At 45.1% G+C, this 12612-nt stretch overlaps 1 protein-coding gene across 2 annotated transcripts in view; it reads right to left on the reverse strand.

The window, feature by feature from the left end:
- Window positions 1-12612, reverse strand: part of LOC110987575 (cationic amino acid transporter 2-like) — a 143393-nt gene that overhangs the window by 27477 nt on the left and 103304 nt on the right. For both annotated transcript variants that reach the window (XM_087147371.1, XM_087147372.1), the window contains one exon: window positions 1252-1474. In XM_087147371.1, coding sequence (XP_087003497.1) covers window positions 1252-1474 — 223 coding nt within the window. The remainder of the gene's footprint in view (window positions 1-1251; window positions 1475-12612) is intronic.

Here is a 12612-nt window from a genome sequence, read left to right on the forward strand (position 1 = left end):
TGGAAGTGCCCTTGTGGGTTATTTGGTTTATCACTACAGGTAAAGAAATTTTGGTTCAGGTTAATTTCTTCTTTTTTCAAAGATGAACGAAAACCAAAAGTCCGAAACTCAAACGTCCGAAACCCAAAAGTCCTACACCCCAAAGCTCAAAGATGTTTATTACAGCCCTAGAGGTTATTGGAAAGGAGAGGGAGCCGTTGAAAATTTACACAAAAAAAACTATTACAGTAAAGACCCAAAACGTATGTCAGCACCAGACTACTGAAGCCCTGCTGCCATGCACATCTGCACTCGACTATGCATTACACGGAAATTTAGCAGCTGAGAAACAACAATGGCGTCTCTGAGTACAAGTAATGTTAGACTTCCATCTTTATCGATAATTATCTGAACATGAACTTGAACTTACTGTGCTGAAAAAAAGATGCAAAATCTACGAAAGCAGTTATTGACAAGGCAGTGAGGCTCCTGGAAAAATTCTGTCAAGACAAAAAGCTGGATTTTGAAGAGGTTTCTTAGTCTGTCCGAACCTTCAAAATTAGACATTTTAATTAAATATAATTTATGAGGTGCAGTAAACCAAATACAGCATTCTTTACTTCGGGAAAATAATGGGAATTACTGGTCAGCATGACCGACGCGAAGTCAAGCTGACCTACACACCTCGGGACCAGTATTTCCCACTGCTTCACCTCAAACCATGCTGTATTTGTATACTACCCAACAACGCTTTGGTTCGATACTTGTACCACCCGGGTGAACAAGAAAGTGGCATCGTGAAGAGAGCAAGCGATCCGATCTGGAGCGTCGACATGTACCAAAAATCGAGAAGTGTACGAGTTAGTTCAAAAGGCGCAACGGTAAAAGGTGACGACGGGTCTAACGTTGTACTACTTGCTCGACAGCCCCAAATCTCCGTTTCGCTGTGAAATGGGGGGTTTTGACTGGTTGCAAACGAATCGGGTAGCTGAGTTGGGTAGCTAAGTCGGGTAGAGCGTCAGATTGTCTCGTTAGAGCAAGAGCTTCCTGATTTGCAACAATCATAGCGAGTGTAGCGAGAGAGTCCGGAGATGTGGGGTGGAGTCCAAAAACACTTTTTTTCTGGGGGGTCGGGTAGGTACCCAAATGTGTTTGTGTCCAGAATACCCATACTATAATACTTACTCGTGATTTGCGCCAGGGATCGTTATCTTCTTTAGGACTTTATACTAAAGTATCTACACACAACTACGTTTTAGCTGGTAAAGATACCTGGTAAACAATCCCACAATGCCGCCCACCGTGACAACATACTTGGCTACCGTCCAGCCAATCCGCTCAAAAGCTTCAGGCAAGGGTGCCTTTTCGTCCAGGAGGTAGTAAGGGCAGATCATAGTCAGTACAATGGACACACCAAAGAAGGACAGGAATACGAAGAATACTGTGGCCATGGTACTCAGGGGAATGGACTTCTGTGGATTGTGCGCTTCCTCAGCTATGGAAAGAGTTTGGAAGAAAAATTTAACCTCGCCTTTCGCTCGTTTCCGCGTGTGCCCGCTTGTGCATATTGGCCAGCAAACAATCTTGTGCGGCAACTTTAAAGGTGAACTTTTATCCAGCATAATCGGAGGTCAACAAAATAAATAAAATTACGACGGGGGGTGCCGCACATCGTGTAGTATCGTGCGTATTATGGGTGCAATCAAAGAGAACATTTGAAATATGTGAGCACGAATCAAGGTGTGCAATCATCACCCATAAAACCATGGGTGATGGTGGCACACATTAATTCGTGCTCAACTTGACGCGCATGTTTCAACGTGGAAATTATGAACTGCGCATAACCCATTTAGAGGGTAGTTTGCAACATAATGAGAGCTATAAGAATTCTGTCATGCAAGCAGTTGTTTCATTTCACGAAATGTGCATGTTTTCACTTTTTGGAAAAAACAGTATCAGACAAAAATATTTACATGGTATTTGTTATTAAAGTATTTAGAAAAATAGTAACATAGTGGGCAAAACCATAGATTTGTCACCAAAGCTCTTTTCGAAAACAGTAGTTAAATAGTAGTTAAACTTACACAAGGGGGAACTACCCGCGTTTGAGGAGTTCCCTCACAAAAGCATGAAGAACAGTACAAGGGAGTATAAGCAGTCACAGACAAGAGTAATAATACAGACGATTTTGAATGAAGCTGATGATCGGGGTGTCTTGCGTTAAAACTTTCAACAACGTTACTTTACATATAGGCCTACTTGTTGGGAAACCCAGGATGGACGGTAATTAATTATTCGAAAATATCTGGTAAGAAGTTTGTGACTCCATTGATCAGGGCCAGAGTTACTCAGTCAGTAAATGTATAAAATCCCTATGAGTTCTAGCAATTGGGCAGAGAGCCGCACATCGAGCCAGCCGAATAAACCACATCAACTACAGTACAACTTTGTCTCAAGTCATCCTCTTGTGTCGATTCATATAACCTGTCGGGTTATAGTACACCTATGATAGCTATGATATGATATCTGATAGCAATATGATGTATGATAGTATGATAGCGTGTGATCACAGCTAGCCTATGATATCTGCCCCGAGCTGAAGTGCACCCCCAATCGGCAAAAAGAAAGACAGGTGGTTACTAGCGGGTTCTTGCACGTGTTCTGCGTGTCCGCCAAGACCACAAATGCCGGAGTAAATTAGTTATGCACACTAAGCGTGCTCCGAGTCAAGTGTGCATATACTTGCGCGCCTCATGGCGGGCCTATGTGGTGGGTACCCAAAACACGTCCTCTTTTGTTCCGCTCGGAGCAGATAATGTGACAACATGGAGATTATTAACACACGATTACATATAATTACAAGAATGCCTCATTTCATGCAACACGACCTAAAAATAACTCATGATTTTATTTATTGCCAATACATCGAAGTCAATACACCTGCCATTTTTTTTGCCTTGATCGTTGCCTTCCATAAACCAGTTTACAAATAAATTGTTATTATGCGCACACACTATGGCTATGGCTATGGTCGAGAAGTGTTGAATACAAAAGGAGTCCACGAACGCAAATGGATCTCCTTTGTTTTAGAAAGCGTCGGTCGTCAATTCCCATGGACAAAAGAGTTTGACGGTCATCCCAAGAAGGAACGCTTCGAACGCGTGGGTTCACTAATCTTCATTGCATTGAGTCCTTCATTGCACGGCACGATTGGTTACACCTATATTTATCAGTTCCGCGTGGGTACCTGACACCCCTGCGCGATATAAATACCACGCTGGGTGGACCCTATAGATCATATCCCAACCTACCGCCATGAGAACCACATTTAGTGAGACTGAAGGTTTACCAAATAGTTGAGCGTCATTGCAAACATGGTCGGACACGCAAAAGGCAACTACCAAGAAGACTGATATGGCTGGTGTACAGCCGTCAGTATCAGCGGCGTCTCAAGCAAGCGACGATGCGGTGAGCACCGATGCATTAACCGCTCAATACCCGAGAGCCGGATGGCGCAAAGTGTACAGCGGCGAGGAGCAGAGATATTACTACCGTAACGTCGTAACGGGGCACCGTCAGCTGGAGCTCCCTGTCATCGACCCCCTGCCCGCCCCGGAGCAGCTTGAGATCCACGCTCCCTCCGACCTCACCGGTGACGAGCTAGCCGCCACCCTGGATGAAGCTACCCAAGATTCGTTTCATTGTGGGTCGGGCGCTACCGCAACAGGGGTCGTTAGCACTACCAAGCCGGAGAATGCTGACTTGTGGACCCCCGCTTTCAATGCCGGTGCACCGCAGGCCCATCCCGATCTTGCCGCGAAGAGGAAGAGAGCTGTGAAGGGGTTCTTTCCCCAGGACCCTGATGAAGAGGAGAACAAACGCGACGCAGACAGGTTTCACCTGGAAGGTGAGCGTTACATCTTCGTTAAAAATTTCCGGGGCAGTACTTACGTCAACGTGAGAGAGTACTTCTGGAACACGGACAAATCAAGGCTGATTGCTAAGAAGAAAGGCATAAACTTGACTGCTTCACAGCGGAGCATGCTGATGTCGCACGCCAAAGCTATTTCCGAAGCTGTACGCAGGAAGAGACTGGTCAAGAGACTCTTAAACAAATTTTAAGAAGTTTTGGGCTTAGTTTAATCGTTGGTTTTATTGCATTATTTTTGTGTGTAGGCGTGGAGGCCAATTGCGAACAGCGAGTTAAAACCCTGTTAGAAAAGATTCTTGTTAAATAAGTTGTGAACAAAATTGAAGAGCTGTCCTCGAAAGATCGTGTACCGTGTGAGGGGTGCGAAGTTGACTCTCCAAGCCAGTGGGACCACGAATGCGTCTGGATCACCACAGAGCATGTTCTGGAGGAGTTTGCCTCCGATTACTATGTCACAGTGGTTCAACTCCTGCTTCCACAGGCGGCAATTGAACTTTTCGATGCTGCCTCTGAGAAACTAGGCAAAGAAAAATGTATGTGTCGTGATTTGAACCCAGAGTTTCGGTAGTTTATGGAAGATATTATGATGTATTTGATGGCCGATTCGAGGAACATTTTAAAATTGTACGCACAGAAGGATCAGCACTTGGACTTCACCATTGCCCTAGAGCAGTGTCTGTTTGACCTGTTAACTGTAGAATCGCTGATTAGAACTTTTTCCAAATGTTTGAAAACCATCAATTTGAGTCAGTTTATGGTTGTGTACAAAAATCTTTTAAAGTATTTTGTTCGTAATTGAAGATTCCCAAGTTTATCTGTAAGTGTGTAATAGTTTAGAATTTTCGTTAAGTTTAGAGAAGAAGTTGTCAAGAAGTTTGAAAACGGTGTATTATGGTTTATGGCAGGATTGGCGCACGATTGGTGTTTATAAAATTAGGAATTTGTAATAATCATTTTTTTGTATTTAAGTTGACACACACGAAGTAATGGTGCGTGCCTAAAATGTATGCTATGGACTTGTATCTTGCTTTAAAAAAATGCCTAGTTGATAAAAAGTTGTAATAGAATAGTTGTGAAGTTCGGTGTAAGGTTTTCAATTGGTACGAATCAAATTTTTTAAATTAAATGAAGAAAGACAAAGACAAGCAGAGACTCATAAACTGTGTGGACCATCACACTTTGCTTTGTACTCAGTACTGAATATTTTAATAAATTCTGATCAGAATTAAACCAAAATCAAGAAGTTGAGACAAAATGAACAAAGACATGAAGTTTATAAGTACCAGTTGACTACCTTGAAGAAAAAAAGCAAAGACCCAAATTGAAACAAAACGTAAAATAAACATATAAGCCAATAATAAAAAACAAAAACAAAAAAACAAACTCCCCCAAAAAAATTTCAAAGAAAGAAGCAAGTTAACAAGAGCAGTTAAAGTACATGTATGGGAAATGCGTTAACTCTATGTAAGGTTACTAAAATGGTTTTGAAATGAATTGACTTCTAAATTAAGTACTCCGAAAAAAACCCCAAAACAACTAAAAGTATCAATGGTAAACAAAACAACCAACTAATTGTTGATGGAAGCCTTTTAAATGACTGACAAATGGAAAAACAAAAGCTACTTTAAGTATAAAGTTTAACCCATAAATATTAATCGAAATTATGCACGAATGGAATTATTTAATGCTCGAGCATAATAACTTGCATTCATCTCATGGTCTTGTAAGCGCTCTTGAAATTTGTCGAAAAACGAAAAGAATGTCGTGCGTTTTAGTTCCAAGGGAAGGGAAATGCATTCGAACAAATTCATTTACCGATGTATCGTTGTCCGAGGTATCTTTTGAAAACATGTTGACAATTTTACTCATGCTGATGTCTCTGCATCGATGCAATAAGAAAAATACGCAATATTGACCGCAAACAGTCGTTAAGGGACCTTGAAGGGGGTAGCTATTGTATCTCGATGCACTCGTATTTTTTCTTATAAAAGCTCTTATGTCTCTTAACCGAGGTCGATGCCCGTACGAGTCAAAATATTCCCCAACGCCATCCCTCGTTATGTAGATCGCCACCCAGGTTCGGTAGAAGGATCCGTGTTGACCACCAGGGCGCTAGGTCGCGGAACATGACGTGTCGGTAGCTCGTCACGGGGAAGACACCTCGGAAGTAGTGTTTTGCGTACCAGTCCTCGCTCAGGATTTTTGAAATTTGGAAGCTGTTCATCCCTGGAGATTTAACTGCCGTAGTCGAACAGAATGTTACGTGCCTGGTCTATTTCGATGACGTTGTTGAACTCGGCGTAGATGATAACATTGATGGTCTCCTCCAGGGGCTGCGCAAAGTGGATATCTAAGCGCAGGTTGCCGCGCTTGACGAGACTCAAGTGATTCCCACAGGACAAGTCAGGGCTGAGGTCAAAGGCATACAGTGTGTAACCGTTGGAATAGTCTTGCAGACTGATGTCGTTTCCTTCATTTTGGTACATTTTATCAGTGCCCGAGAAAAGGGTGTGATAGGCTCTGACGCAATTTTCGCGCCGGGCGTGGAAGTCGGGCTTCAGAGGAGTGAACGGCACTTGCTCTCCGTCCAAATGGACCGTGAGTAAATTGAGGTTAAAGTGCTGAAAGTTGAAGGGGTTCTTGGCGTAGGATCCGTTGTAGGCAGTGTTGGATACGCACCCTACCACGATGCGTTCTGGTAGCTGTCCGAGAAACACGTGATCTTGTGTTAGCGTCAGATTGCCCCTCGGCACAGAAACCATCCTCCACAGGATCCTTTTGATGGAATATTTAGCAGTGGCCTTCTCCAAGGCCTTGGCATGTCCTCGCATGACCACTGAGCTGACCTTTACCTTCCAAACAAACAATAAAGCATCTACAATTTTTATCTTTTAGCTGGGATTGCCTCCAGATGCCATCAGACAAAAAGCATTACTGCTCCTGATGAACTTTAGTGTTAAATCTACACCGTTTATCAAGTGTTTATTTTGGAAAAATGGATCGCTGTGAATTGGGCCTAGCATGTCCACGATGCGCCCCCTTTTCATGAACTTGCTCCTCTTTTTTAAGCCAGTGTTTGTTTCATCGTCTCCGGTCGTGCAGTTCACGTTGTCCATTTTCCAGGCCGTGTCTTTGACAAACATCTCCGCAGTCAGTTGTGACATTTTTGCACTGTTGTCATAACTGAGGAGAGTTTCAATGATGGCTCGATAAGGGTAAGTAGGCGTTGAAGCGGAAAGCAGACGTTCATTTAAAGTCACGTCCACCTGACTGAACAGAGACTGCAGCAGTAAATTGCAGGGGCTTATCTCAGCGTCATCAAAGGGATTACTTCCGTCAGTGTTGACTACTTTGGCCTTGACGTAAAGCTTTGTTTGAGATGGATCGATGTACTCTTCGCCAGAGCCCGCAACAAAAAACCCAATAGGGCCGCCGTCTGATATGTTGGAGAAGGGATGATACTCTGTGTGTTGTCCCTTTTCGATGCTTGTCTGGGTGGGGGGCAACGTGAACAAATCCAATTCCGATTTGGCGCATTCGGCCAAGTGGACGTGCAGAAATGGCATGTTAGGAATTGGAAGTAAGATGGTCCAGTTAAATGTCTAATCAAAGACATCTAGCGATCTTTTCGCTCACTTGACGCCTGAGGATCTGACGCGTCTGCCTGAGTGCTTGCGTTTTATACCCGTGCGGCGTGTACCCGTCACCCCCGTGGAGATGCCACGGACCGCGCGATTAGCAAGTTCACGTCCGGCACCCTTTAGCCTCATTCTAGCTGCAAATTTTGAATTTTTTCCCTCAAGGGCGCCCGTTGCTATGCCGACACCGGTGCGGATGGCTTGACGGCCGAGCACCTTTGCCCTCTTTTTCAACAATGACATGGCCGATTTCAGGAGGCCACCCAGGATTCCGCCAAGTCCAAATCCTTGCTGGTTACGAGGACCGTGGAATACCGGTAAACCACTGCCGATCTGACGGGTGTAGTAGTCCTCATAATGCTTGGAGTGCGGAACAAAGTGCTTTCTCATGGTAATGACTAACTCAAATACGAAGAGCGATGTTTTCTAAAGTGAAGCTTCACGATGACCCTCCCGCCTATATATGGCACGTGTGCTCCCGCGTCGTCCCTTATATCAATTTTTATAGTGTTCACTAACTTCTGTTTGAGCGGTACGTAATGAGGACTGACGTACGTCTTGGTGATCATGTACCCATACTCTCCTTCAACGTGTACTGTGCGGAGCAAAGGTGCTCTGATGTCTCCCACGATGTTGTACTCAATGATGTCAGTGTATACAAACAGGGCGTGAACGCATTGAAGGTCGGTGAAATCAGTCGCCTTGAAGTGACCCGATATGTCAATGTCCTCTTCAAAACCAAGAAGGGCACTCAGCCGCTTAGCAAATGTAACGTGGACCCCTTCAGCCGTTTTTACTACGATCTTCTGGAGGTACTTGTTGTATTTTATTCGAACTAGCTCGTCATGTTCAATAGGAGGTGAGATTTTTGCCAACAGCTCTTCGGGTGTAGGGTAATACCCTTCCGGCACGAAGTGGGTATGGATCTCTCCCTCTCCTGTGCACCAAATATGGTTGTGGCCTTCTACCACGTTCAACCACCGGCGTGGATACGTTATTTCAGCTAAGGCTACCTCCCAGTGTCCTTCAAAGGTCATGGGGGAAGGCAAGTTCACGCGATAGTGACTGAGTGCGTTACTTGGATACGCCTCCATACTTCTGTTGCTCGGGAGGGTGACGTAGTACGAATCGTTCATGATGGAATTCACAATCTCGAATGACAGGATTTGATAAGCGGTATTCTTTTAAACGGACAAACGACGTGGCACCCAACTGTTAAACTTGTCTGGATAGCCCAACCACTTCAGAAAGTATTTGGTCTTGCCTTTCCGTTTCCTCTTAGCAAGAATCCGTTCAACCTGGTACAGATCGCCTTTTTAACCACACGCTGAAGTTCTTGCTCATAGAAGGTACCGAGAAATTCTTCCCCACCTTAGTCTATTAATCTGTAAACGGGTAACTTTCTAGCAATCCGTGCACTCACCGTGAAAATCTCGTCAGTCCAGTTGGGTAAGTAACCTTTTTTGAAAGGCCTTGCCGCCACGCTTATACGTATGGTGTCTCCCACATTGAATCGAAAGGGGGCGTGTTTGGGAGCACTGACAGGTGGGTACAAGTTTTTCTGACTGCATCCGTATTGCAAACATTGACGGTGGCGGGTGCCCTTCCAATGCTGCGGTGAAAAGACGTGTTGTACGCGGTCATCAGTATGGGTAGAGCCGTCAGGTAGTGCCGCGTATTGTTGGCCGTAAAATATTTCCACATTTTAGTCTTGAGGGTTCGATTGAATCTCTCCACCACGCTGGCTTTGGTTCAAAAAGTGAATGCCCCTCGTTTTGAGGAAGGATTGAAACAGTCTGTTGGTAAACTCGGAACCTTTATCGGTCTGACATGTGCGGGATGACCTGCCGTTGTTCAAGATGGTTTGAAAAGCATCAATTAGAGTCTTTCCCGTCTTGTTCTGTATCGGTTGCGCCCACGCAAATTTCGAAAAAATATCTATACACGTCAGCAAATACCTTTAACCGCCATTGTATTCGGACAACGCCGACAAGTCTACGAGGTCCGCTTGCCACTGATCATCGATTCCGTCGACCACTTCTCTACTCCTCTTGAAACGTTTTCGAACGGGCTTGTGCAATGTGTACACGGATTGCTGGCTTAGCCATTTTTGAATCCTTTTCCTCGTCATGTGGATGCCGTCTTTTAAGGCAGCACGGTAAACAGCCTCTACACCACCGAATGCTGCGGGATGTTTTGGGTCATAATACACTTTTTTCAGGTATGTATCTCCCATCCGTACTCTCGCGGTGTTCGATGATGAGCGTGCTGCGGCAACACAACAGTACACAGCGCACCGTTTTAATATGTTGCCGATTCTGCACTGTTGTCTTGGAGGACAACAATCCATGATGAAGAGCGACTTAAAAATGAGCTTGGTTCAGAAGGTCACGGTGCTTAATATGGTGTCAATTTCATACAGGTAGTGGCAGGCCGATCGGCTTTCTTCCCCTTCCCCTTCTTTTTACGCAGCTTTCTAATCTCAGGCCTGCTGGGGGACGCATCTGGTAGATGCGAAGCTTCTGCAAATAAAGAGGACAGCCCAAATCTTCATCTCTGTCGGGCGCAGTGGTGGCAAAGTTTTTTCTTCCACTCCTTCCTCAGGATCCAGTTTGGGGAGTTCTCTTTCTGTGCTGAATGAATCGGATGCGATCTTACCCGTTTGTTTTTCAAGGCGAGGGGGGTGGTCCGATGATTTCGATTCCAGAGTCAATGTCATGGGAATTTTTCTCTGTTTGTTATACTGCATGTACTTTCCCAGGGTCTGGTGGTACAGTTTTAATTTTTCTTCTGCTCCTATATCTTGTCTCTCCAGATGCCGTCTCATTTCAGAGTCCAGTCCGTGCACGACTCTAGTGATGGGGGTTTGTTCGAGTCGTCTAGCTGCTTGTAACCGGTTTAAGGTCTCGTGGGGAATCAAAACCATCTTCTTGGCATGCTCCATGTTTCTTATTTGAGCAACATGCCACCCAGAGCGCCCAGTATCGGTGTAAGCAAAGCTCCAAGGAATCCCCCCTTCTGACGGAGAATTTTCCTTTTTTTAGCACGCCGACCTTCTTGTCCGCTAGGTATCTCATCTGCTGCTTGTACCTTCTAAGTTTTCTCGTTTCTTTCGGCGTGAGGGGAATGCTACCGTTTAAAATGTTGAGGGCACACTCGCACAAACAGGCAACAAGCTCCCTGTTGGCCCCTTGCACGATGGTCTGTCGTTGTTTTGGAGTGCACTGGGCCAGAATGCACAGGAACGAAGCGTGGTTTCTCAGCCGCCTGGACATCTTCAAATGACTGCCGCATACGTTGGATCTTCTTATTTAAGCCTTGGGCACATAGACAACGGTGTATTCGTTTGGAAAAATGTGAGGTTTTAATCTCATCTCCTCAGACGTGTCCGGCTTTAAGTCTAGCATCATCAGGTAGCCGTTAGGTGACGATGTGGCGTCGTGGTAGGTTTCTACTAAAAACTTGGAGTTTCCCGGATACATCTGTTTGGCGAGATGAATGATTTGGGAAGCATCTCGAGGGTTTTTAAACAACACCATGTAATGGGAGTTGAGACTGATTGTCCTCATCTCTTTTCCCTGGTAGAACAAATTTTGCAAAATGAGAACAACGGATAAATTTCTGTGGTGGCTATCCTTTGTGAACAGTTCGGTGACCTTCTTGTTGTTTCCGGATTCCGACATGAGATCATCTATCACAACCATGTTTCTCTGTGAACGGTCCAACGAGGAAAGAAGATCTTCCGGAAAACCTTCCACAAAATGTATGTAAGGGGCAACACTTGCCAGATGGTTATAAGCATCTTGATCGAGAGTCACGTGCTCAAGAAATGGAACAATGACGGACGAGTTCCCGCTCGGCGCAGGTAATTCCTTAACAAATTGAGTCTTTCCAGAACCAGTCGGACCTGCGACTACGCAACTAAATGGACGTTTCAGAACCTCGTCCATCTGTTCAAGTGATTTAATCGAGGACATCACACGTATTAATAACTGATTCGTGATCATTTAAATGACGTAGCGTTAGGTAAAAAAAGGGGGAGGGGCGCGAGAAGAGTGATGTTAGTATCCATAGGGAAGAGTGTTAAAATCGTGGGTCTTCACCCGTTTGTTATAAACCAGCCTGTACTTCTTTGTCTCCTGTGTAGTGATCACTTGACCCTGCGATCCTCTGGCTATTTTGTGAGGTTCGGTGACGGTTCTCTTGTTTTCTCTTTCTTCCTCGCCTCTCTCGGCGTCAGACAACACCATCTCTTTAAAGGATTCGAAGTTGACAATCCCTCTGTTGCGGTAATTGAGAGTGATTCCCCGTACCTTACACACTGCAAGTTTGTTATTTGAACGGGTGCTGAGAACCTTGTACCCGTAGTTCTTTGGCCCTCCAGAAGCATATTCAGTGATGTCGCTTCCCGGTCCGTAGTCTTTCTCTAACTCGTCGGCCAGGTCGCCCAAGTAGTCGCCCAGAGGAGGTTCGTACTGACCTCGTCCATCATTGACGACGTATATGATGCTGTCCGTGTCGTAATAAAGGACACACTCACCCAGACGCTCCAGAAAAGAGTACAACTACAACCGAGCCTGTGCCGTAGTGTAGGCTGCAATAGCCACATTGGTATTTCCCGCTGCCTCTACAAAGTCGTCCTTCTGCTGCCTCTGGACCTGCAAGACTTCCTCGTTCACAAAGTCAACGCGGTTGACGGTCTTTCGGATATCGAGAAGCAACACGAAATAATCTTTTGGGGAATCCACGTGGACAGATTTCGGCATGTTTTCTCTCTGGCCGAATTTCCCCCCAAAACTGTTGAGCATCAACTTTGCCACAGCCCTCATACCCGCGTTTCTCTTGACATTTTTGGGGTCGATCTTGATGCCTTCGTGAAGCTTGTAGTCGCGAATGTAGTGGTTTTTCTTTGCCTCCGTGTCACACCATTGAGGCCACCCGCTAGCTTCCTGTTTAAGCTTCAGGAAGGCGTTGATGTAGCCCGTAAATAACCCCCCTGTTTTACTCTCAGGGTCATACTGCTCGGTTTCCTCAAAGTGTCACACTTCAAGAATTTGGACAATG

The sequence above is a fragment of the Acanthaster planci genome, linkage group LG16 (genome assembly GCF_054643075.1).
Source record: "Acanthaster planci isolate LZ-2023a linkage group LG16, COTS_SCS, whole genome shotgun sequence".
In the NCBI taxonomy this organism is placed as follows: Eukaryota; Metazoa; Echinodermata; class Asteroidea; order Valvatida; family Acanthasteridae; genus Acanthaster; species Acanthaster planci.